General features: G+C 36.2%; 1 protein-coding gene across 3 annotated transcripts in view; it reads right to left on the bottom strand.

Moving 5' to 3' along the window:
• GPATCH2 (G-patch domain containing 2) overlaps positions 1-25,984 on the bottom strand; it is a gene marked incomplete at its 5' end in the record, with an annotated part of 119,525 nt that overhangs the window by 13,607 nt on the left and 79,934 nt on the right. Inside the window, 4 exons of one of the 3 annotated variants that reach the window (XM_080615357.1) lie at positions 15,141-15,211; positions 17,298-17,337; positions 18,008-18,025; positions 19,558-19,622. In XM_080615357.1, coding sequence (XP_080471483.1) covers positions 15,141-15,211; positions 17,298-17,337; positions 18,008-18,025; positions 19,558-19,622 — 194 coding nt within the window. The remainder of the gene's footprint in view (positions 1-15,140; positions 15,212-17,297; positions 17,338-18,007; positions 18,026-19,557; positions 19,623-25,984) is intronic. The other 2 variants (XM_080615358.1, XM_080615359.1) reach the window with 2 other exon arrangements.

Below are 25,984 nucleotides of genomic sequence, written 5' to 3'. Positions count from 1 at the left end.
ACAAGTACCAGAGTGCTTTTATTTAAATAATAAAATATTCCAAGAAACTTAAGTTTCACACAGGAGTGCATCTCGCTTCACTTAATGAACCCTTATTTCAACACTTACTCAATTCTCTTTGTTCTAAACCACATATTTTCCTTACAATTCTTCTACACTGAAATTGCATTCTATTTTAACATCCAGATACTGAACACAGTTGAACTAGTTTTAACACAGTGATAAATTTCAGTTCTAAATATAGAAAGAAACCCGTTCATAATTGACTGTACAATATTCATATTTAAATATAATATGGGGAAACAATTCTTAGAGAAAGAAACATTTGAGATGTTTAATTATCAATAGATCGATATTTAATACCAATATTAAACATGCAGAATAAGTTGTGTGGTAAATTCTATGTTAAACAGTGTGCAACTCTTCATTTTCTCTTCCAAATGAAAAAGGGAGAAAGTCTCCAGAAATACAAGTAGGATGAAAGATAAAAATTAATAAAGTCAGGCAATTGAACCTGAAGACCTGAGCTACAGCAGTAACAGCACCAGAGTTTGAGTTATTTACCCAGAATTGATTATCTGTTACACTACATTGAGATATCTAGATTATTGATCTGTAAGATTATGGTACTAGGGTCTCCCCACTTTTCCTCCAGGCACACCAAATGGAGTTGCAACAAATAACACTAAGTAAGGACTACTTTGTTATTGTTGTCACCCTTCATGTAGAACATAGCAGTTACTTTTTAATTTAAAATCAATGAACGTCTGAAAGGCAGCCTTGTTCCTTCAGCATAAATGAATCATTCGCCTTTGCTGAGCACAACAACCCCGTCACCAGCCAAGGTGAGAGTGGGTATTTCTTTGTTGTCAACAAAATCTCCGTACACCACAAATAAATAACAATATACTAGAGCATAAATTAAGCTTTGTCAAACCTGGTTTTATGGTCACTAACATCAAACATTAAGCTAGCTCGGGATTCTAAAGCGGCATTTGCTTTTGACAGGTCTCAACATTCGATATGCGCTGCCAATGTAGATCACAGTAAAACAAAAAGCTTTTTTAAAATGATTTTTAAGAGGAACAGACAAGAAATATGACTGCTCTGGAACTGGCAGCTTAGACAAAATGAAGTAGTGTTCTGATGCTGAACACTACATTTTGAAATGCTTGCAATGGGAGTATTATAAAGCAGGGAGAACTTCTGACTCTCAATCAGACTAAGTTCAGCATTATGTTTCTTAGCATTAAATCAGAACAGCACAGATTACAGACAGGAAGAAAGCTATTTGCCTGACTTTTCCCTACTTACCCCTAGCTTGCTTCCAGCTATTGTTTATAAATAGTGCTCCGGAGGGAAGCTAGGCATTTTATTAGGGAAAAAATAAAACTTGTTAAGACCACCTTGCCTGAAAACTTGGCTTTTGACGTGCTGGTGACAGGGACTGGAGCAAGCCGTGTCAAATGGAATAATTTCTAAGGAAAGACAACAGGAACTTGTCGCCTCATTGTATGCATTTACAAATAGAGGATTTTCAGAGTATTAGTCCTAGTTAAAGCTGCCCTCTGGATAAAAAGTGTTCCCAAGCAGCCTCAGACAAGCTTGGGAGACAAACAGATGTGACTATGGTCCCTGGCGTTTGGCAAGAACACTCACTGTCAATAAGAAAAATATGAGCATGGACAGGGCATCAGCTGCACCGCGGCCGAGCAGGCCTGCAAGTGTCATAGCAGTGGCAAAGTTGTGGCAGAGGGAAACGAGAGGGTTGCAAAAGCCAGGCTGGTGTGAACTTGCACTGGCGTGCCAAGAATTCTGTTGTTGTTGTAGTGTCGTGCCTCCCTGTATTGAGCAAAAAGACTGGAAAAGCCACTGCCAATTTGTGTTAATTTTCCATCATGTGCAGTGTTGAGATTCTCCTTTCTAGATGGTAAATAAGAACCTCCAAAAATGAAGAGAGGCTGGGAAGGCAATAACAACAGAATAGCAGTTGGAATAAAAAAAATAGTAAACACTCTAGAAAGGGTTTTGATATAGTGAGTGTTTTTATAGAAGCAATGAGATGTAAAACAATTCACAAGCATCTATGCATTCCTGTGACAAACATTCACTGAAAGAAATTGTTACCTCCTTCTTAAATAGTTGCACTCTCCCTATAATTTCTTTTTTCAAGGTAATTGCCCTTAATATGGTAACATGCCTAGAACTGCCTCTTTAAGCTCCCCCAGCATTTCTATCCACGCTTACATGACAGGATCTCTTTGTCTGTAATTTCCATAGCTCAATAAACAAGTATTTTTGATGAGTGCCTTTTCTGCAGTTACACACATTCACCTCCCCAAGCCATTTTTAGTAAGCTATGCCAGACTTTTATCTACCCTGACCTATGCAGTCAACGGACCATTTGGTTACATCCCAAAAAAAGCATCTTGTTCTGTAGGTGAACCTACAGCTACACTGCTCCAATTGTAATCCACCTTCTGAGCAACTAAGAACAGAAAGTGGTTCTTAACTCTTTCACGAGTAGTTATAACTTTTGCTGCTGTCAGAGGTCTAAGTTCACTGGTCCAGTCATTGAGAAAAGTAATACAATAAAATGGGTGTAGAACAGCAGATACTCCTGAAATTGAGTTCTAGCCCTCTGGGTTATCACATGGGCTGGAAGGGACCTTAAAGCTCCTCTGCCATGAGCAGGGACACCTTCCAACTAGAACAGGTTGCTCCAAGCCCCGTCCAACCTGGCCTCGAACACTGCCAGGGATAAGGCAGCCACAGCTTCTCCGGGCAACTTGTGCCAGCGCCTCACGACCCTCATAGTGAAGAATTTCTTCCTAATGCCTAATCTACATATACCCTCTTCTAGCTTAAGGCCATTCTGCCTTGTCCTATCCCTACATGCTGTAATGCAGCAATTGTTCCTCAGTCTCTTCAGAAAGGTGCACTGACTGCAGTGTTACACAGCATGTAGTTTCACATGCATTGACACAATGGCCTGAACTACCAAGGCCACCACTGCACATAGGGGAACTGGCTACTAACATATTAAAACCAAAACATTTGTGATTTTATTTTATATGTCTCACTGTAACATGTCTGTGGTTCACTTTGTCTATCTGCTGTCACTTTCTTTGCAAGCTGCAATCCTTTATTTAGTATCAGTGCAGTTGCTTCTGCTGATGCACTGTAATTGTGCCAACGTTTACATCACTGAAGACAAACTTAATTTTGTCCCTTAGTATATTTAGTGTCAAGCCACTTACCAGATGACACTACAGCATGGCTAAGATAACTTGTAAGTAATGGAGGTGATGGTTTTATGTTCTGTTTGTGTCAAAAATGCATAGAAGTACTGATTACTAACAGGCAGAGGGTGTGTTTAGACTGATTTCTATTTCATAGTTAGGTAAATTAGTAATGATCAATACTTCCCTATCATTACATTCCAATTAACATCTCTCTCACCTGAAGAACAAACGCACAGTAAACAGTGACACACTGTTCAGCCACAGTATCAAGGGCATTCCTGCAGATGGCTGTACAACTCAGCAAGTTTATCACTGCTGAATGCTTCAGCTAATGGAGAGGTTTGATAAAAGCCTTTAAGTGAGCTTCTTTCACAAGACATCACAATAAGGCAAGAGTTGGCTGTTGTACATTTTAGAAGGGACCTGAGAGAATTATTTTGAAGGCAAAATCTAACTGTCAGTTCTCAGTCTTAAAATATAGATATGAATATGGATATGACTAAAGAGAGAATGCAGTGAGGACCACGAGTCACGTAAAGCTTGAAATGATGAAAAATTTCCTATAAACTGAAACTGAGTAGGGTGTGTGTGAAGCAACATTCACAAACAGCAGACAAAAATGAAAAACCAGAAGAACTCAACAACTCACAATTGCATAAGAGAAGCAAGCAATAAAATGATCAAAAAAATGGCATGTGTGGAACACTATAAAATCAAAGAATAATCTGAGTAAACACCCCATTATTTAAGTTTTGTTTACACAAAAATGTCACAGAAATGGTTCTCATATCATTAAACAGAATGGACCTGTAGTACATATTATCTCATGTCTTAAATGGCTTAAAATGCAGACACTGCTGTGTCTGGTGGCCAATGACATCCATTAGCACTGCTTAAATAAGAGAGCTTGGGTGAACTTCAGCTTTCACTGTACCTTCCGAAACCTCCACAAGTGGCAAACAATGGCTTCAAGAGCATCTGAGCCCATGGAATAGTTTATGATCAGTTTAGAGGTAAACACCATAAAACCTATTATTTCTACATGTAAACATAAATTCCAAATACATGTAGTAGGTAACGTGTTGTAAATTTGGAAAGACTATTCTGTATTAGCAAGGTATAGCAAACACTTCTAATCTTTGCCTCTGGAATGTATCTCAATATAACCACAGAAAAGATGCATGATGACTTCTTAATATTACACTGAAATATGCAATACAGGTTTGGTTTTGAGGAAAAACAGATGAAAAACAATGACTAAGAATTTCATAAGGAAAGATTTCCTCTATTCTTTTGTAGCATACAGCTTGCCCAAAACATGGACACAGCCTCTGGTCTCCATTTGAATGCTCAGAGAAGAGTAACATATACAGAAATGCTGTGCCCTGTGGACAATTAGAGAGGAATGGCTCCTTATCCATTCTGAAGAAGGAACATATATTCTTTTGCTCTCTAAAATATGCACAGCACGTGCACTTCCCGTAGATGCACAGGACACTACTTTGAGGTCAACATTCTTGGGGAGTAGATGAAGATAGATGGGTGTGAACATAACAGTTGCTTTAACAAGGAAGATTTGGACTTCACATCTTAATATCAGGAGCAATTCTGAAAAACAATCCAGCAATGTTTTATTAAAAACATTTGAGCTAAACCTCACTCAATACAAATTTACCTGACTCTAGGTCATATCAATGTCTGAAAGCACTTCTGTTATTAGTATATTTGTGACAGACAAAAAACGTGTCAAATGCACATGTATGTGCCTGGTGGCAATCTAGGCACTCAGTATATTAAATGCCAGAACCTTCACCATAGTCTACATCAAAGCTGCTGCAACAGCTGCATTCTTGGTGAACAATTCTTCTCTTGTGCCTTTCTTCCAGAAAAAAATACATACTTTTGATATTAGGACACTGAAATATGCTCACACTGCACACAAGATCTACCTCTACTTCCACCAGACCCTCTCAGTGGATGAGAAGAATGTCACAAGCTTTTATGAAACCTGTGAAAGCAGCACTGGTGATACACAGTATTAGGAGACAGATTCTTAGAAATCAGAGACTTAGAAATCACTTCCTCTAGTTTGCTTGGGTTCAGTTTTAATGTGTGAAATAATTCACAAATACATGCATATTCCTCCACGATCATCCCTGATGTTCACAGTATTAAAAGTATTTCTCTCTTGGCTAGGAGTTGTAGACCAGTACTGCTGTAAATTAGTCTTGTCTACAAATTACATGAAAAGTCCTTACAGAAACTTTTCATTCAGTGCTAAAGAGCTAGCAATAGAATAATGAAATACGATGCATGTTCAACATACCCATCAATTTTTAATGCTTATGAAGATGAACATATATTTCTTCTTGGTATCAATTTTCTCAGACATCATTCAGGTGGAATGGTGAAATCAGTTCCACACCTGATTCCTCCACATCTTTTACAAATAGTAAAGCTTTCCTTCAGACTTGACTGAATGACATCATCTACACAACAGATTGCTTCACCTGCCTCCACAAGTATGAAAACCATTCTATTAACCAGAAGAGCTATGCCCTTTATTTTCCTTTTATTACATCTTAAACAGATGTGATAAAACCATGCAACTCCATCAGACTCCTTTCATACTATGCCAATCTGTTCACAACATAACTTTAAACATAAGGATGACAGACCTGTGTTACTGAAAGTCCTAGTGCAATGTTATTATGAAAAGAATACAATCTTCCCCTGGCCCTATCAGATTACCTCATCACCTACCACTATATCCTAATATGTTCTTTTTTGTTATCTCTTTCAGCACTTTCAAGTGTCATTCAGACACAGCAGCCACTCAAAATTTACCTGAACTCTACGAATATACACATTCAACTCCGTCCTGTATAACTTTACCAGACACACTGGAAAATGAAAACTTACATCACTACGTATGTTTTGACACTCAATCTCAAGTCATGTTTGTACTTCATTTGTGAATTCACCCTCTAAAAAATGTTTCCCCTCCTAGATGCCTACTGCCCTCAGAAAGGATAATGCATTGTGTTTTTTCTTGTTTCTAATTAGTAATTTAAACATATGTTCAGCATTTAACTCTAAATGTTTGCCTTTTCCCCAAGCTCTAAGACAGCTGTCCAAGATGTGAATGCCAGAAAACATTTAAATATCAACATCTGCTGAATTATGTTAATTTAGTGTAATATAATTGGGCATGAGTTGGAATTGATCAAAAGTATATGGATTACACAAAGGCAAATCCAAACCAGTATCTTGGTGTACAAACAAGTCATGAAGGAACTCTGAGGGAATAAATCCCCAAAATCCACTTTTGTTAAAAATTAAATAACTAAAACTTACAGTTTTCTTCACAAATGACATGATTTCATATTTTCGAGACAGGAAATGGGTATTTATACTCATTCAGAATATAGATTTTATATTCATTCAGAATATTTCTAAATGGTTTTTAACAGCAAGTTCCATTAGTGCTCTGTGTCAAGCAACACCTGATAAAAATAATGCTCATATCCATGTAATAGTGAAACATAGCTAGAAAATCAATTGTAGTAATAGAATACCACCCTGTTACATGACAATATAGTTTTATAAATTCTAACGCAAATATTCTTTGGTTTCTTCTTCATCTCATGACAACATTGTTGATATCCAAGATACATGGGCCCTGATCCAGCTCTGAAGTGATTTGGAAAGTATCTTTATGACTTGAGCAGTCACCATGGGCTTGAACAGATCAACAGAAGGACTTGACAGGTCAGCTACACTATTTCTTCCAGGTATTTCTGGATACATATTTGTTTACTAAGTATGACATTCACTAAATAAACTCAATGCAGGACAAATGTATTTCATTGAAAAGAATAAAAAACCCACATCTTAAAGTTGTGGATTACATTTGTATAGAATTAGGATAAATTATTGCAAGCATTATTATCATATTAAAAATCCTTTATTTTTAAATCAGGTATGGAACAAAAAGCAACGCTAAAAATCCAAGTATCTATTATAGAAGCTCCAAAATGGAAGAAAGAAAATGTCTTATCAGGTTGAAAGCACTTAACACTCAGCCTGTATAGTAATTTTTTTACCTCTGTGCTGAGAAGGTGAGCAAGCATGGCCCACTGGAATGCATTTGGTGCACCATAAGAGACCAATAATTCAATTACCATATGAAAACAGGCAGCACAATGTAATGATTTTTAACCAGTCATTCAGATCTAGATCTGGACCCGTGATTCATATGCTTTTTGTCATATTACAACTACTGTGATAAGTCCTTATCCTACTGCCTTCCAATTAGTTCCAACAAAATAACAGCTCTGCAGCTGGACCCCAACATCACTCTCCTCCTTAGTCCCTTTCACTTTCCTGTTTTTAATACTAGAGAATCAACACTTCAAACAATATCATTGGGCAAGATAGTACGGTTAAAATTCAGTCAATCTGATAAAGAAACAATTCTATGCAAGTAGTGATGTGAGGGAGTAAAAAAGTCCCTAAAGCTGAAACTGAACATTAAGCTAATTATACTTCTTAACACTTTGCACCCATTCCCCTCAGCAATCGTCACAGAGCTCCACTGAGTACAAGGGGTCTGTCTGTGTAGGAGTGAATGCAAAATTTGACTTCCTAATAACAAAAGACAGCAGGTGAGTTAAAGAAACATTGACTTTTTGGTCTTTTTTAGTTTCAAAATTCTTTAATAGCAAAAGATTCACTTATGTCTATATGCTCTATATTTATTATTAATTAGCAATATAAATACTTCTAAAATATGCATATACAAAATCCAGAAATCAGCAGGCTGAACTGTGCCCTTTGCTTCCCTTTGGCTAGGACAATCACTGAGTGTTAGCTTCCAGACATCCTGAAATGTATTGTTATAATAAATGACCAAAATCTCAAAAGAGCAACAAAGAAAATACACATGAAAATTACGTAATTTGAAACAAACTACTAAAATTTTCTCCAAAACTCTTTCTCTCGTTACACAAAACCAGTCTGAATAGAAGACAGTGTGTCTATGGCTTTAAATTTTAGTGAACATGCACCAGTGGATGCTGCTTTACGTATATCACATTCAGAGCTCCCTTCAAAGATTAGTAGGAACTCAATGTAAAAACTGCACTAGCAGTTTAATTTACAGTAAGAACAGAAACAGGCAAACCCACACTTCCTTCATGCATGGCTATTCATCCTTATGTCTGTGATATGCAGCCTTCATGTGCTTGTGTGGTGAATCGCTACTGAAGCTTGAAGTTTTCCATAAAATTAAAGCATCACATACTGGCTCCATTCCGAAATAACAATCAAACTGTTATCACCCTGTCCCCCTCTCCTAAGTGAAAATCTTGCTGGTACCTTAAAAATAAGGCTACAGTATAGCAAACTCAACCAGGAATTGCCCTCTTCCAAAATGGCACCACCTTGTATTCTTTCCAGAGAAGAGAAATACCAAACTGGAATAATGTTGTCCCTGAGGGTGACAGCAGGGGAGGAAAACAATGCGTCCTCAAACATTCATATAATTTAATCTGGAACTGCAAATATTATTAAGCACCAATAATAACAGTACAGTTACTGCTTCATGGCACTCCATAGAAGAGATAAAACTGCTTAGTAGTTAATTTCTAATGATGTAAACACATTTGGATTTTAATGCTATATCTGAATCTCCTTCATTATTAGCTCTGGGGTTACAAGATATTAACTTACTACCATTAATAATTTTACACTTGAATTAAAAAGCATGTTTAAATATTACTTCATTTTAAAGTATTTTTCTTGAGAATACGTGTTTCATGTGATGGCAGAAGAGAATCACCCAGTAAACTGGCTCAGCATTCCTCAGCTTCACTGCAGTGTGAGTATGTGCACTTTTTCACGTATCATTTTCAAAACCTGGCTGAATTTACCTCCTCTGGTATTGCAATTTCATTCTGCAAAAGCCACATTAAACAATTACAGTTCTTGTAATTAACCAGTAGTCTAATGTACAGTTTTCTTATCCCAATCCATTAACAGCTGCTCAAAAAATGTAGTAATTAATGGTTTCATTTATTTTTGGCAAACCTGCAACTCGACAAATAGTTTCGCATCAGCGGCAAATTAGGATTCTTTCCCAAACAACAGATGACACGGTGGGAAAGAGGGAGCAGATAGAATCCTTGCACATCTTTGTTTCTTTAGAAGATCAAATAAAGAGCAGCTGTAACGCTGTCACATCTCTGTAAAGAAATATCATGATCTGTATCATCAGATGAAAAGTAACCAAATGTACAAACAGGGGTTCCCCCTCCAAACTGGGACAGACAGAAGGTTGTATTTCTAACCAAAGCAATAACACGCTTTTGAAAAGCTCTCATCATCTCCTCACCATTTAGTAGCAATCTGCACTATTCTCTTTATGTAACCCCCATCATACTGCTTCTAGAGTCTGCTTTCTTGAATGTCTCCTCCAGATGTGCAAAGATCCGCACTGCAGTCTGTGCTGTTCACCACGACAGGGAAGACTTCAAAGTCTTCTTGCCACCTCAAAATAGAGAAGCAATAGGCGACCACTGTATAACTGACACACAGTCCTCCTATCGCTTTATAGTAATGGCTGAGGAGGTGGCTCTTGATGTTTTTTAAAGACATATCAAGGTACCACACCTCTTCTTCAAGCCATAGTCTTCTTTGCAGCCACAAGAAGTGTCTGACTTGTTCATAGTAAACTGCTGATCAGATTGTTAACACAGCATCAGTTAGCTAGTAGAAACCCAACTTCTGTAATTCTAACTCCAACTTGTAATCACTTTTATGAGTATAACTTAGCCTTCTTTCAAGACAGAACTTAACTATGTAAGAATTACAAATATCTGCTTTTTGTTTTAAAGACTTATGGGGGAGCATTTGTGTTTGGAATTATCAATTATCAAGAATTACCAGAATTATCAAGATATGATCCCCCAAAAATTATAAGTGGTGAAAATTTGGGCACTGTTTTTTTTTCAGTTTCTCAATTCATGCATGTGCCATAAATTCTACTTACAGTACAGTAAGAAAAAATAAGTATGTAGATAAAATAATTAATGATACTTAACAGGAACACACTGTAAAAGCAATATGATACAAGGCCATTATGCACAGTAAAAGAAATAATTACACAAGGTTAACTTATTCGTAGTCTGCTGTTATCCCAATCTGCAAATCTCTTGCTTTTAGATTACAGCATAAATTAACCAGTTATGGCAACAAGTGTATGACCAAGGGCAAAATACGAAGTTGCTTAAGTATTCTGGTTATTCTGCCAAATGAGAATAAAAGTACTTCCTAACTTCATAAGGGTATTGTGAGGAAAAATACATTAAATATTGAGACAGGCAGACAGTTGTATGATGGATGTGGCCCATATACTTACTAATAAAATCACATGTTCAAAATCATGTTACAGCAGCTCAGCTAAATACCATTCAGTGCTGTCTCCATTGCTGACCAAAGGAATCTCGTAGCCTTGGGGAATCTTCTATAGGTAGGACTCGTTTTCATAACATTTTACAAAGGTGACTTCAGAAACTGTGTTTTACCTCATGACAGGAGCAGGCAAACAGTGAGCGCATGATCAGCTATGGCAGTTCAGCTGCCAAGCAGCAACTTGTTAACTCACCATAACTCAATCATAGTCAATTGTTTGCCCACAGCCTCGGGCTGCAGACAGACATTTGGTCTGCTAACAACTGTGCCAGATGAAGACATTACTATTCCAAGCTATTTTTTATCACACATCTGCTGGAGATTATCATCTCCACAGCTCTGCTGGAGGAAGAAATCATGTGAGCTCTCACTAATATGGTTTGTACAAAACCAGCCAATTTAATTTAAATAGGTGAGTTGAGCTAACCAGGCTGGTTTTGTCTGAAGCATATTAAAACATGCAGACAAGAAAACTTCTTTAGTGGTGAAAGAGTACAGTGAAAACAAGGAAGAATTAACACCTTTAAGCAGTGTAGCTGGAATGGGGAGGGGAGTGCTCCTGTCCTAATGCAGAGATAATGTAAATAGAGAATTTTTTCAAGGCTATAAGGGAGAAATCAATGCAGCTTCTAAACCAGTATTATTTAGTACTGGTTATATAATTTAAATAATGGGAAAATACATATTTTTAGATTAAGCCTTATCTCTAAAGGTATCATAAATAGATGTATATTTTTAAATATGTCAGATACAGAAGAACACATGTGCTGACATGCATCAGCATAACATAATCCATCTAGGTTCTAAGTTTTGTGGTGCAGGACTGTCCCCCTCCTTGGTTCATGAGTAGCCATATCAACAGTTCTCAACAATCCTATTATCGTGCCACTGGTAAAAGTTCATGTTAGTTTATAGAGGACTTGCTCATTATTATTAATTTTGACAGAACAAACCTAAGACAAGCAACCCAGTATAGTAAAGCTCACCCGGAAAGTATCAGTATTATTTTACCAGACAGCTGCAGACCACTACCATGCTTAGAGCTCCACACCTTTCCGATGCTTTTGCAGAGCAAATTATTCCACAAGTGACTGATCTAATGTAATATGGGTATTTACATGTTGTCTACATGCTGAGACAAGAACTGGGCTCAGCCGTCCAAAATGGGTAAGAAAAGTCAAGGAAAGCATAGAAAAACATGTGTGTACATATGTATCTCTTACACACACAAAAACTGGATAAAAGGTCTTCCAGAACAGAAAACTAATAAAGTTGTGTGAAAACTATACAAAGAAAGACCCAGAGAAACTCAGTCTTGCAATAAAAGCAGATTAAACTGTATTGTGGAAAAGTACAATAATTTTATAGAATGTCCAATACTTACCTGCTGCTGCCATTTCTATCACTTCATTTAGCAGGAAACAGTGAGACAATATAGGGTCACAGCTATTACTTATTTATGCATCTTTTTAAGGGGTTGTTCACCTGAATTACTTTGACATGTAAACTGTAATAGTTCAACATACGCAAGAACTAATTTAGAGTCAGTTTTAGAAAGGTTCAGACTTTCAGGTGTGAGTAAATACTTGCTTTTAAAAGAAGATTTAACTGCATATGCATGTACTACACTAAAATAATGAAGGATTTTCTACAAAGTTACTTAATTCCGTAACTTCACCTTGTGACATTTGACTGTTATCATTGTTTACCAAATTAAACCCAGTTTACTGGGTTTTAAACTATTTGGGCCCATGCAAAAATCTAAATGACGGATTTCCATTTTAAGATTTCATACAAAGTAATGAAGATGCACATTTGCAAATGAGCTGATATTCACCATTTTATTAACTCTGTGAACATAATTTGCTATCAAACCAGTAATTTCTATGGGTACCTTGTTAAGCAGAAACATTTTCCTTCTCTGTAATGTCTGCTGAAACTAAGGTTAACCCTTTTGGTAGAAGTGATGATTTAAAATTAAGTCATATGAAAATCAGCTTTCAGTATTAACCACAGATAAATGTGACATATGTCACTACGCGCTATGAATTTCTTTTGTAAGGAAGAGCTTCACAGAGTGGTTAGGGTTGGAAAAGACCTTAAAGATCATCTGGCTCCAACCACCCTGCCAGAGGAATTGTCTTGAATCAAATGAGGATAGGTACTATGAACATACGTAATTGTCCTGTGTTGTTCTTATATGTCTGAAATTACCTATTTTGAATGTAACAGCTTTTGATAAAAAGCAAAATATTAGATTATAGCACACAAATTATAGGGAGAAAGTAGTCACGAGGCATGCGACTGACCTGAGAGAAGGAATGTTTGCACATTGGGCAAATTAAATTCTTATTTTCAACAGCTAAACTGTAGAAAGGATTTTCTCAGTATACGCCTTGTAAATAAGATGCATATGACTCGATATTCTAAGACAGTAGATGGCCTGGTAAAAATATCATTATCATATAAGTCTGAGAATTTTTCTTTGAGCCACTTTAAAGAACTATTAGTGAAGTTTCTGTGGTAGGCAGAGAAAACAGTGGTTTCTGATATACAGAAAGCACAAATAATTATTTTGAAATAACCTGAATCCATCCAGAGGAAAAAGCCTTTGAAAACAGAGATGATGGTACCAGGAAACATTAGCAAGTGACCTTGCTATTTTTAAGGGTATTGCATTATTATAAGATACTGTGGCTTTATGTACATTGTAACAATGGTTTATGTAAGTCTTACTTTAATATTACAGCTATTTTATGGAAAAGGCCAGTCTTCAGTCTTGCATTTGCCACCTATTGCTTTTACACCACCTTGCCAGGTGTTTATTGGGATAACAGTCTACTAACGTATTGCTGATTGGGCATGAAGAAAGGCTGAAGATCACTTCAGGTATTTAATGCCACTTTAGAAAACTCAACTGTTTGTATAGGTAGCAATAACTTCCCAAGAGCTTCACTGATCAGAATAACAAACACCGAAGTTATGATTTCAAATTCTTCAGGCACCATTTTACATTGCTACAGCATAGAAAAGATCCTAAACTGACTTTAAATATGATCTGTTTCTAACTGCTCTCTTTTTATCTATTTTATACTCTCAGTTTCTTGTAAGCAGACCAATAGTAAGAGTGTATTTACGGTGAAGGTTTATACCTGAAGTGAACTCATTCTAAAATTCTGAGCAAAAATATGATTTAATTTTTTGGCTTAATATAAAAGGTTTAATAAATGAAGATAACCACAGTTTCTGAAGATGAATGACCAACACTTGCACAACCAACATTTTAGAGTATGTAACCAAAATCTATACACAATAAACTAGATTAATATTTAATATACATATTTTGGAAGATGTATTGGTCTCCCTTTCCAGGTATTCATCAAAGCAACATTTAACAGTATAAAAACCTTAGTATATACGTGATCATCCTGAGAAAAAAGAGAAGTGCCTGAAAGACAAGTGTCTGTCTCAAAACTGCCATATTACATGATGATAAAGAATCATAGAACGGTTTGGGTTGGAAAGAAGATCATCTAGTTCCAACCCCCTGCCGTAGGCATGGACGCCACACACTAAACCATGGTGCTCAACACTGTCCAACCTGGCCTTGAACAGTACCATGGATGGAGCATTCACAAATTCCTGGGGCAACCTGCTCCAGTGCCTCACTACCCTCACAGTAAAAAACTTCCTTAGGTCTAACCTGAATATATAAACCTATTGTAAGTTTGTTCAAAAAGTAATTTGATAGCACATTGCCATCTTTACAGAACAATAAAAATTATGTCAGGTGTGTGCATAGCCAAGGAAACACTTCTGTGGTTTCCCGTTTAAACCAAACAAACCTAGAATTAAATAATTATTTGGCAGAATAGATTCAGTGGATAACAAAATATTCCTCCAGAAACAGACTCCTAGACCAGTGTCCATCAGTTCAGCGCTGAATATTTTGACTTCTGAAGGGGTGGAAAGAAGCTGGAGGATAGAACTAGAATTGTTTTTAATAAGTCTTCACAATGACATTTTTATTGTCAAACTGTGATATAAGAACAATTTAAGTGTTACAGCATTTGAGTTATGTTCTTGATTTTAAAACCATGTATGCATAATGGTGTTTTTATACATTTTCAGCGCTTAACTTACATGCCAGAAGCACAAACCTTACTTTGGCATCCATTTAATTCTGATGTTTACTAAAGTGATTAAGTTTAGTCAGTGTAGTTGGGTATAGTCACCAATAAAGTCTAACACCCATGTTAGGCAAAGATTATGTCATATAAAAGAAATCCTTTCAATAAAATCACACAAAAAAGACCTCTGAAAATACCTCAAAAGAATGGTGTAATTTCTTATATAAAATGTTGAGTAACAAAGTCAACAAGTTAATGCACAGTATTAATGACTGCTGCAGTATTAACTTACCTGCTTGCTGTTTTTCCAGAGCTGTTTTTTTTGTGTCCTCTCTCTGAGCGGTTGTCTCGCAAGAGCTGAAGCTATTAAAAAGAAAGTTCAGAGGAGTCTCACAAGCAAAGCCTTTATTTCTTTCTAGAAATTTTATCCTGACAATGCCATTCTTTCCACTCTTAAGTAATCTATCAATAGTTTTGCCCCAAGACTCTAAAACGGATGGATATGAATAGGATTTTACAGTAACAGAGAATATTTCAGGATACATCCACCAAGTAATTGAATATGTAAAAATTAAATCATTCTCAAAGCATATTAATATGCAACTCACAATTTCACAATCAACACATCTGCAAAATTTTATGATTTTCACAATTTCAATTTTCAAAATTTTATAATCAAATATGTTGAAGAACACTTAAATTATGAAAAACTATTCAGGCTGGCACTTGTACCTAAGCAGTTATGAAACAGTTATAAACTCTTCTAAGCCCCAGGAGCTTTTGTAATTTGAAAGCTGCAGAATTAACAAAACCAGGGTATTAAAGCTTCCCAGAATAGTGGGGGAGTAGGAATAATGAAGGATTCATTTAACTGAAATGGTGACTCAGCTTCTGAAACAAGCTCCTATTTATTCTTTTATTTATTTTTAGACAAGGATGGCTTTTCATTCAAACTATCTCCAATACTGAGAAATCTATTTCCAGCTTTATATTTGTCAGCATGAGTAAAGCAGCAGTAACAGTAAAGAACAACTTTACTGTTGTTGTGTTGTAGTGTCAAATTTACACCAAAGAAATTAAAACTAGACAGTATAAAAACTACAAATATTTCTTGAATCTATATTGAAGAAAGTATAGACTGAAAGACTGTTTTAGAAGCAGATTACAGGTAAATGGATCTAATATTCACTGCAAACACATTTAAAAGTCCACTGATAATTAGGAAATTATGAACTTTATGACTTGGCCAATGTGTTGTACGTGAGTATGGACTCCAAAAAATTTACACCTAACTATAAAATTACATTTGATTAATTTGTACCTAGCTCGCTATAGCTAGCTTGCTTGTATAAGGAATGCTCCTCATCATTTCAACTATCTAGTTCTCAGATGCAGTAAAATTGTCCAGTCTGGTTTTCAAAGGCAATCTGAAGGGTATATAAAGGTAAGGCACCTTATTCTGATATATTTTTGTAAAATAACATTTCTATTTTCTTAACATCAATGAATGAGAGCACTTAAAATTGATATTTAAATGTAGTCATGATTTTTTACCCATACAAAGATTGGCTAAGAAAATCAGGGCTGTTCAGTCTGGAGAAGAGAAGCTGCATGGAGACCTCATAGTAGCATTTCAGTATCTATAGACCTTTAGTCTTAAATTTCAATGCACTGATGATATATTCAGCTACTTTTACTGAATAGTTAAAGTTAACTATACATCTATGAAATAAAGCCAGACTTATTTTCACATTTTATAGTTCCTGGACCGTATGTTCTGTTTAGACCAAACTACCATCCATAAAGTAAGGTATGTCTCCATGCCTGAAGACAAACTAAAGAAATAAGTGCCATGTTGCTAAGCAAATATTAAATATGCCTTCACATTCCCTCAACCACATTTCTAGGCTTGGACCTTCTAGGGACTACACTGTAGGGACTCAGCAGACAAACTGGTGACTTGGTTTCACCACCATCTTCACCATGATGGAGACTTTACAGTTCTTTTTTATTGCTGTGGTCATTTTAACCAATGAAACACAGAAAAACGGAATTGAAGATCTTCCTGTAGAGGCCTGCCTGCTCTTGTCACTGCTCTGCATTTCTTGATTTTATGAGTCAAATGTTTTGCTTTCCAGCATTTTGAGAAACACAACATTTGGAGACCTTACAATTAACAAACTCATTAAAAAAAATAAATCAGACTTTTCACTTAACTTGATAAAACTCAAAAGATACTTAACTGGAATTAAGTGACTAATTAAAGATTTTTAATTAAGGTACTTTCTGAAAGGCACTGCTGTTAAAATGCTTCCTTACAAGAAAATATGAAATCATATCTGGTTTGTTTATAGTAACTTGAAGCATTAGCCCACTACCTCTGGAGTAGAGGTAGTTAAATTCCTTTATGCATCTCAAGTAAAATGTTCTCAATCAAAGCAGTTCTTACCTGGCTATGTTCCTTCCTAGCCCCAGGGCTAAACCAGTGGCTGTGGAAGAAAAAGAAAAGACAGGTTTAACAATATAACTAACAAAGCACATGCTGTCATATGACCAGTCTGTGCGTGCTTTTGGGTATTTTATTGTCTGCCAGGAAAATACAGCCTTTGGCTATGCTTTATTTTTATGGGATATTTTTATTGAACTCTCTAAGTCCGTAACAGTTTTGACAGAATGCACCACAAATTTCATTTCTGAGCAGCTATTGGCTTTACAGGTAATTATACTTTGTCGAATAAGCCAAAGTTTTATATAAATGATAGTATTTTAAGACACTGTAATGAATGTGCTATAAATAAAAGCAATTACATATTTAGTGCTGAAGTGCTACTTATTAATGATTACAGCTGAAGAGATCTTTAAGAATTGTGGACTACCTGGTAGTTACATTGCATTACTTCAAAAACTGAGGTTTGAGTTTGAATCTGAAGTGAATTCAAAGTCTGCAAGTTCCGTGGATTAATATCTCTATGTAATTGCACAATTTTGACTATTGGCAGCCTTATTTCATAGACACACTGGTGTGCAGGGACAAGAACTCACAATGTGACTCTTCTCTCAACAGCAGTAAAAGCATATTAATACTGGTTCACACACACACTGTGATCACATAAAACCGAATTAACATCTGAATGTAGCTGTACTAAGCGTTATACAAACCTGGGGCAAATCTTGACACTTGCAAAATGAAAAGGAGAAAGAAAAAACAATTAAAACAAGGGGGATCTGAAATTACATATTGCACCTATATATTACTCATGTGAGCAATAAGTTTTGGGCAATGGATAAAAGAATTCCAGCCATTAAAATATTGCACAAAAAGACCATCACATTATCTGCTAAGCTTTTATTGTGAGTGACCCAACAAATAAAGTCACAAACATCCAGAAGCTGAAGAAGATAAGAAATGTAATAGGCTAGATCTAAATTCCACATAGACAAGTATCCTGTCTCTGAGCAATGTCAACAGCAAATGCTCAAGGAAGCACAGCAACTGGGATATCCTCTGTAAAAGCTCTGCTGGTTTGTGGCAAATTAATGGATCACAGACTAAATTAGTAAAGCATATTTCTATTGAAAAAAATATATTGAAATAATTTAAATGCCTCTCATATTTATACATTAAAAACCCTTCACAAAGAATAAGACCTCTTGTAATGAGAAAGTGATATTCACATCACGCTGATTTTATGATTTTGTCCATTAACTTACTTACAGTATTATTTGCTTGTTTGTTATAATAAAATCAACAAAAGTAAACCCCATAAAATAGCAACTGAATTACCTATGGTACAAATAGCTTATGAAATCACAACTGCTTTAGTTAACACACACATTAGCAAGTTAAGTGGATTAGTAGCATAAAACAGTTTTTACTGATGATTTGCTTGTTTGTAGTATCTGCGCTTTGGCAAGTTTTGTTTTAAACAGTGGATGCTTTTAACAGAAGTTAGAACATAAAGATGTTTCCCCAAATATATTATTTTCTAATCACATGTGTCTGTGTTTTAGATTTCGGATGTGGAAAATATAGGAAAATTTAATCTTATTGTAATTATTCAAAAGACACAACCAAGAAATAATGTTACTAAATGTTGTCAGCTGAACAGAATAAGAGTTTACAATAATGGCACACTGGAGTAACTAAACAAACTGAATGACATTGCCTGTTTACATGTGTCTAAACAATTAATTCAATGTCATTTTGAGAATTTATCATAACCTTGTTCCTCTCATGATACATCATGTTTAAGACTCAAATATGTGATGCTTGTTCATTTTCATATATGCAGGCTTGGTATTTCTGAATTTCCCTTCGGAGAAAAATAAAGCAGGTCTTTTTAAAGAAACTGTATTTGTTATCTAGCCTTAAGAAGGCTGCATTTTAGGAAAGTATACACCTACTAAGTTAAAAAAACACATTTGCAAAGCACTGAAGTTCATGCTTCCTTAAGAAACACAAAATGAATTGCAAACTATTATAAATACTGTTATTAAATAAAAATAAAGATTGTAACTGAGTTCAGGCTCTTTTATCATGTTCGTACAGTTGTAAAATGTGGCTTCAGGACAGAGGTAATACTGTAAATCAAACAATAACAATAATAATAGTAATAATAGTAGTAACACTAATACTGCTGCTGCTACTACTACTACTACTACTACTACTACTAAAAAAACCCATTATAACTCCCGTCACTGATACTCACTCATGGTGAAGACAATCCTGGGACATGTGAACTGTTTTCCTGCTACCGCCTGGTCCTGGAGTTATCTAACGACAAAAAGAAAACAAAACTTTGAATCATGAGGCAGCACATGCACACAGTGATTGTTTATTAAGAAAACATCAGAAATACTGAATATAAGCCAGACACAGTACACTAAATACAGTAAATGCAATTAGAAATAGCTGCAATTTTTAAGTAAAGTCTGAATGCAGGAAGTGCTATGCAAGATTTCCCAAAATCCTTTACGTGCAATCCGGATTGGATGTCAGACATCAGACACTGACAGATGTCAGGGGCCTAAGTTCCTTTTGAAAAGTTCACAAAGGATTTTATCTTCAAAAAATGAAAGTTAGATGTTTTGAAATTCATTACTTACGGATAATACAGCAATAAGTTTATTAAAAACCTTCCAACCTTTGTATTCCAGCACAAAGCTTCTGAAATTCAAGTTGATGTAGGATAGAAAGCAAAGATAAAATACTGTTTACCACACTGTACTGTAGTCCTTGTCTAGTGCTTTATATATACTGAATCCAAAAAACTGTAATATGTTCAAATGAAGAATGATTTTAAGAATGCATGATAGCACATGCAGACTTTTGCAGATGATTATACTTCAGTATTGCTCAAGAATGCATAAAAAGAGCTTTATTTTTATTTTTACAATCTGCTTAAATTGTCTGCACATACAGGTAGGTAAAAGCAGCAGAATGAGGCTACCTGATGAAACTCATGCTTGAAGAAACAACTATTCCTGTTGGAAACAACGCAGGAAGAAATTTTCAATTCCTGGGAGATATTTTTGTCAGTTGATGACCAGAGGTGGGAATGAAGTCAGATGTTTCGCCAGTTTTGAAAGGAGACCACAAAACCTCAGTAGTACATTTGGATGGCTCAGACTTACCAAAAGTACATAGGCAGAAGATTCACAGATCACAGAATCACAGAACATTAGGCATTGGAAGGGACCTCAAAAGATCATCTAGTCCAATCCCCCTGCCAGAGCAGGAACACCTAGATAAGGTTACACAGGAATGTGTCCAGGCGGGTTTTGAATGTCTCCAGAGAAGGAGACTCCACAACCCCCCTGGGCAGCCTGTTCCAGTGTTCCGTCACCCTCACTGAGAAGAAGTTTCTTCTCAAGTTTAAGTGGAACCTCTTGCGTTCCAGTTTGAGCCCATTACCCCTTGTCTTACCATTGGCTGCCACCGAGAAGAGCCTGGCTCCATCCTCGTGACACCCTTTATATATTTATAAACATCAATGAGGTCACCCCTCAGTCTCCTCTTCTCCAAACTAGAGACCCAGCTCCCTCAGCCTTTCCTCATAAGGAAGATGCTCCACTCCCTTAATCATCTTTGTCGCCCTGTATTGGACTCTCTCCAGCAGGTCCCTGTCCTTCTTGAACTGAGGGGCCCAGAACTGGACACAATATTCCAGATGTGGTCTCACCAGGGCAGAGTAGAGAGGAAGGAGAACTTCTCTTGACCTACTGACCACCCCCCTTCTAATACACCCCAGGATGCCATTGGCCTTCCTGGCCACAAGGGCACAATGCTGGCTCATGGTCATCCTCCTATCAACCAGGACCCCCAGGTCCCTTTCCCCTTCACTGCTCTCTAAAAGGTTATTCCCCAACCTGTACTGGAACCTGGGGTTGTTCCTACCCAGATGTAACACTCTACACTTTCCCTTGTTATATTTCATCCTATTTTTCACAGCCCAACTCTCCAGCCAGTCCAGGTCTTGCTGGATGGCAGCACAGCCTTCTGGCATGTCAACCACTCCTCCCAGCTTAGTGTCATCAGCAAACTTGCTGATAGTACACTCAATTCCCTCATCCAGGTCATTGATGAAAATATTGAATAATACCGGCCCCAGCACTGACCCCTGAGGCACCCCACTAGATACTGGCCTCCAACTAGACTCCACCCCATTGACCACATTTTCTCTAAAAGCAACCTACTCTTCATGAGAAGAACAATCTGATCAACTTTTAAAGGAAAAAGTCCCTATTCATCTGGTGTCATAACGGATAAAAGCCAGGGCAGTCGAAGCGCCAAGTCTTGAAAACTGAGGACACTCACTGGATAATTTGAAAGCTCCACATGGTCAAAGTATTTGACCAAAATCAGCTCCTTTGACCTGAAGAATGATGTCACTTGGGGCTGAACTGAGAAACCCTAAAGTGGTGTCACTTTTCTGGCTGATGGTGATTGAAAGGAATTTGTAATACCTTACTGCAAAAAAATCTATGCAAACATACAAATCTCCAGTAGAGGAAATCATGGCAGATACATAGGAGAAGAGCATGTACAGCTTTACCTGCCTTTGGAATTTACTGTTTGATTAGACTTACTGAGACCTTACAGAGACACATAATATAATAATAAAGTCATAAAGAAATAATAAAACAGTAATCAAATATTACTATCTCAGTGTCATAGTTCTCTAATAATGAGAATGAGAAATGTCATTCATAAAGAGATGTAGAAAAATGAACAAGTATTTTAATATGAATTTTCCAAATTTTAAGATTAATAACTAAACTGTTACTTTAACGCTATAGGTAAACATGTAGCTCAGCCCTTGCGAGTTACATCCTGCATTAATCTCAAAATGAGGTTTTCATGCTATTCCAGTGGGTATCCCTGGAATATAGTAATCCATTTTCTACACTGTGGCTATAAGAAAAGCCAACTGTGCCTATGTCATGCTTTGTTAGAGGTTCATGATCACATTATCTCATGGTGGACCTGACACTTTTATTCAGTTTACAGTATGTTCTATGTAGAGGCAACTTATTTCCTTTGCCAGGGCTGCTGACAACCTTTTCCACACTATATTAATCTTGTTTACAGACTTTATCTTGGTACAAATATCAGAAAACTAAACTTTTTATCTCAGGGAGAAAATAAACAACATGTTGACAGAAGCAAAAGCTATTTTCTAGGCTAAAATTGGTTGTTTACCTGCAGCCATACTTATGGAAACAAGTTTAAGTTTCCAGCTTACTCAAAATACATAATCTGAAATTTAATAAGCATGGAAATTTCAAGAAAAATCACTTGATAAATTGCCAGTTTTAAACTAATATCTAACCCACAGAAATATGTTTTTCCACTGAATTATAAGAGAATATGAACTTGCTTGGAATACAGTTATGACTGATCAAAGTATACTGCTCAGGTTTCTCTTGCACACCGCAGATCTCTTCAGTTAACCAAACAGCCACAGTATATCTATAAAACTAAAGTTAATAATGCATAAATAGACATCTTTGCATAAAACTGAATGCTGATTATTGTACATTAATGCTAATGAATTTCTGTTTATAAAACTTATCTAGGGTATAAAAAGCCAAAGCAAAACCTAATATCCATCTTCATCTCCTAGCTATCTCACTGCCAGAAAAATCTACTCCAAAGATCTGCTGAATCTCCACAGCAGAGAGAAGCAATTGATTTGGAGCAACATAGAAAACTAAGAAAATAAAACCAGCTTTCACAGTATACATTACTGAATCGCTGCCATAGCTTGACATTACCATTACATTTTTATTCCCTCTACAAGCACACTCTTGCTGAAGGGCCCAAACTGATCATTCCAGAGAAGCACATCTTGAATGCAGAGGTTACCTTTAAGTGATGCTCAAACTCCACAAAGTCTTCATGTAGCCATGCTTCGCTGGCTGAATAGTTCACACATGGTTAAGAGTTTTCTCTACATTTCTTTTCACAAAACTGATCAAAATATCTCTCCTCATGTACAGTTTCCTACTGAATGATTAACACATGGAAAAGAAAAACTATGGTATCAGAGATTAAAAGAAAAGTCTGCTATTGAGCACTGCTCTTTCAGAGAAACAGAGAAGATTTAAATCTCATGTTTTAAAGCAAAACAGGGAATTACTTTTTAAATCTTTACTATAACACAGTTTTTCTCAGCTGCTTTTAAGATAGCTATAAACGTAAAACAAAAAGGACTATTGAAAAGAGACTGGCCTGGATGTAAGCTTGGTTGCTTGTTTTAAATGGCAACACTAGCAGAAAATATCCATGTTTTGCCCTAAATCTTTTTCATACACTAGCTTTTATATACTATAGAATAGGCAACAGAATAAGTTTAATGATGCATTGTAATGATATACATTAGTGCATACATACTACCCTTAGGTATGTAATACAGTAACAATGGAGGAGTTATTAAAACAGAGAAAATAAATACTAGTGGATAATGGAAAAAAATTACTTGGCCTGTGGAGAAAGCAGCAGGTAAGGCAAAAAGTGCATGTGTTCTACCTGCAAGGAAGTCAGTAGGAGAGTTTCTTTTGAGATTCCTAATATTTAATATGAAATAATACTATGTGGCAGCACTGCTCCAACAGCAGCTCACAGCTCCTTGATAAAAGGTGAAGTTCCTCAGGACTGGATAAGCACACGCACACAGCACCACTACTTCGATGTTCTATATTAGGTAAAATGGGGAGAGCACCTCTCTGAATTGTATTAGACAACTGTCTTATGGCAACAAAACAATGGCCAAAATTTTGCTACTTCATTACTCTGTAATTAGCTAACATTAACAAATTTTATTGAAATGAAACCGATTTTCCTTCAGTACAAAGAGCTACTAATTAAATCCTGCAGCAATATGCTGCATATAAAAGGCATTTATATTATCTATTATATTTCAGCTGTCCGTTTGGATATAAAATTTATTCTTAGGGTGACATCGTAGTTTCCCCTAAGTGAACAGGATTTTGATTTCAGTAGTGCTGTGACTGTATCCTTATTAGTAAAGAATGATCTAAAATACTGAAATAATGTTTTTACTTGTAAAATTGTCATCAAGTTACCCACCCAGTGATACAGACAGAAGGAAACAGCAGAGCACTGATTAGGAGCACTGATTAGGATACTAGCCTTGACCTGAGATACAGGTTCAATTCTTTGCTCTGCTGCAGGCTTGCAGTTTTGACCTTGGGAAGTTGTTTTCTACAGCTCAGCTCCTCATTTGGGAAACACAAAAAAAACCCATACAAACAAGACACCTCTCTGTAATCTGTAATAGTTTTTCCTTACTTCATTAATGTAATATAACATCAGTAAAGACTGTACCAACAACAAAGGATGTCATCAAAGCATTTCCTTTCAACTGATTAAGGTATGATACTGAAGGTGATTTTTATTCCTACTGCCACAGGACTTATTACAGGAAACAGAAAAAATGTCAATACTAAATGCATTTACATATATAAGCAGAATAACTCAGAACTCTTTGCAGGTACAAGTTATACCCTGACAGTTCAGAGCAGCATAAGCTTGCTCAGAGTGGATTAAAAAAGCTATGCAGCAACAAACCCCCCATTTTCAAATCACCGCCCAGCTTCAGCAGCAAGCTATGAGTGGCCTCTACTGGCTGACCAAAGGCTACAGAAGTCACTAAGCTTGTGCTATGAGTTACAACTGTGGCTATCAAACGTGTGAAGAAATGTTAACAGAAAGAATCTTCTTGTCAGTGCTAAATAATTCACGCTATGGCTAAAAATTAAAAGCAAACATCAAATGAATGAGCCAACAGACAATGCCTTTAATACTGGCGCTTCTACAATTTGTCAAAATATATTCTTGTGAATATATACATGCAGAAGTCCATTTCCTAAAAGCTGATTATGGAATTCAGCAGGATATATTGTGCTACCTGTAAAGGTGAAACAAACCTTAAACTCAAGTATTTTATAATTTGCTTATATAGCATATACTTTGATTAATACTGAATTATTTCAATTATGTTATCAATGGTTTGATTTCAATGCACAGTTAGAAAGACTGTTGCATCATCTGAGATGGTATGAAAACAGAGACTATGTAACTATAACATTCATAAATGTGCCTTTTCCTTATTTATAAAGTTGAAACCACTAAAATACAGAATACTAAAAACCTGAACTATGGAAGTCTACAATTTCCTCAAAGTACATAAAAATCACATTTTAGTAAGGAAAAAAAAAGGAGAATAAACCATAATTTTTTTTTTAAATACAATAATTGTGGACAGCACAACTTGGAGAGTAGAAGCTGCGCAAAACATGGAAAAATAAACTTATTATTGTGCAGTATCTGTATTCAAATAGAAAAAAATAGATAAAAAAAGGATAGCACCAGTAGCAAGGAATTGTTTTACTTCCCCTTTCTTTTCTATAGGAATATGTACCTGATTTGCCATTCTCCCACATTTTAATTGCACTCTATCAAGTAGGATTATTGTCAAAAATAAGTGACTACTGATGCCAAAAGGTGACTGCCTTCACAAGGAGTCGCACAGTGCTCACGTATGACACTATACTCTGATATTACTAGCTCCCATTCTGAGTTCTGCCCCATTTCAGAATTCTACCTCATTT

Source organism: Psittacula echo (genome assembly GCF_963264785.1).
Source record: "Psittacula echo genome assembly, chromosome: 4".
Classification (NCBI taxonomy): Eukaryota; Metazoa; Chordata; class Aves; order Psittaciformes; family Psittacidae; genus Psittacula; species Psittacula echo.
Note: the sequence above shows the minus strand (reverse complement) of the source record. Positions and strands in the feature narration are given on the sequence as shown.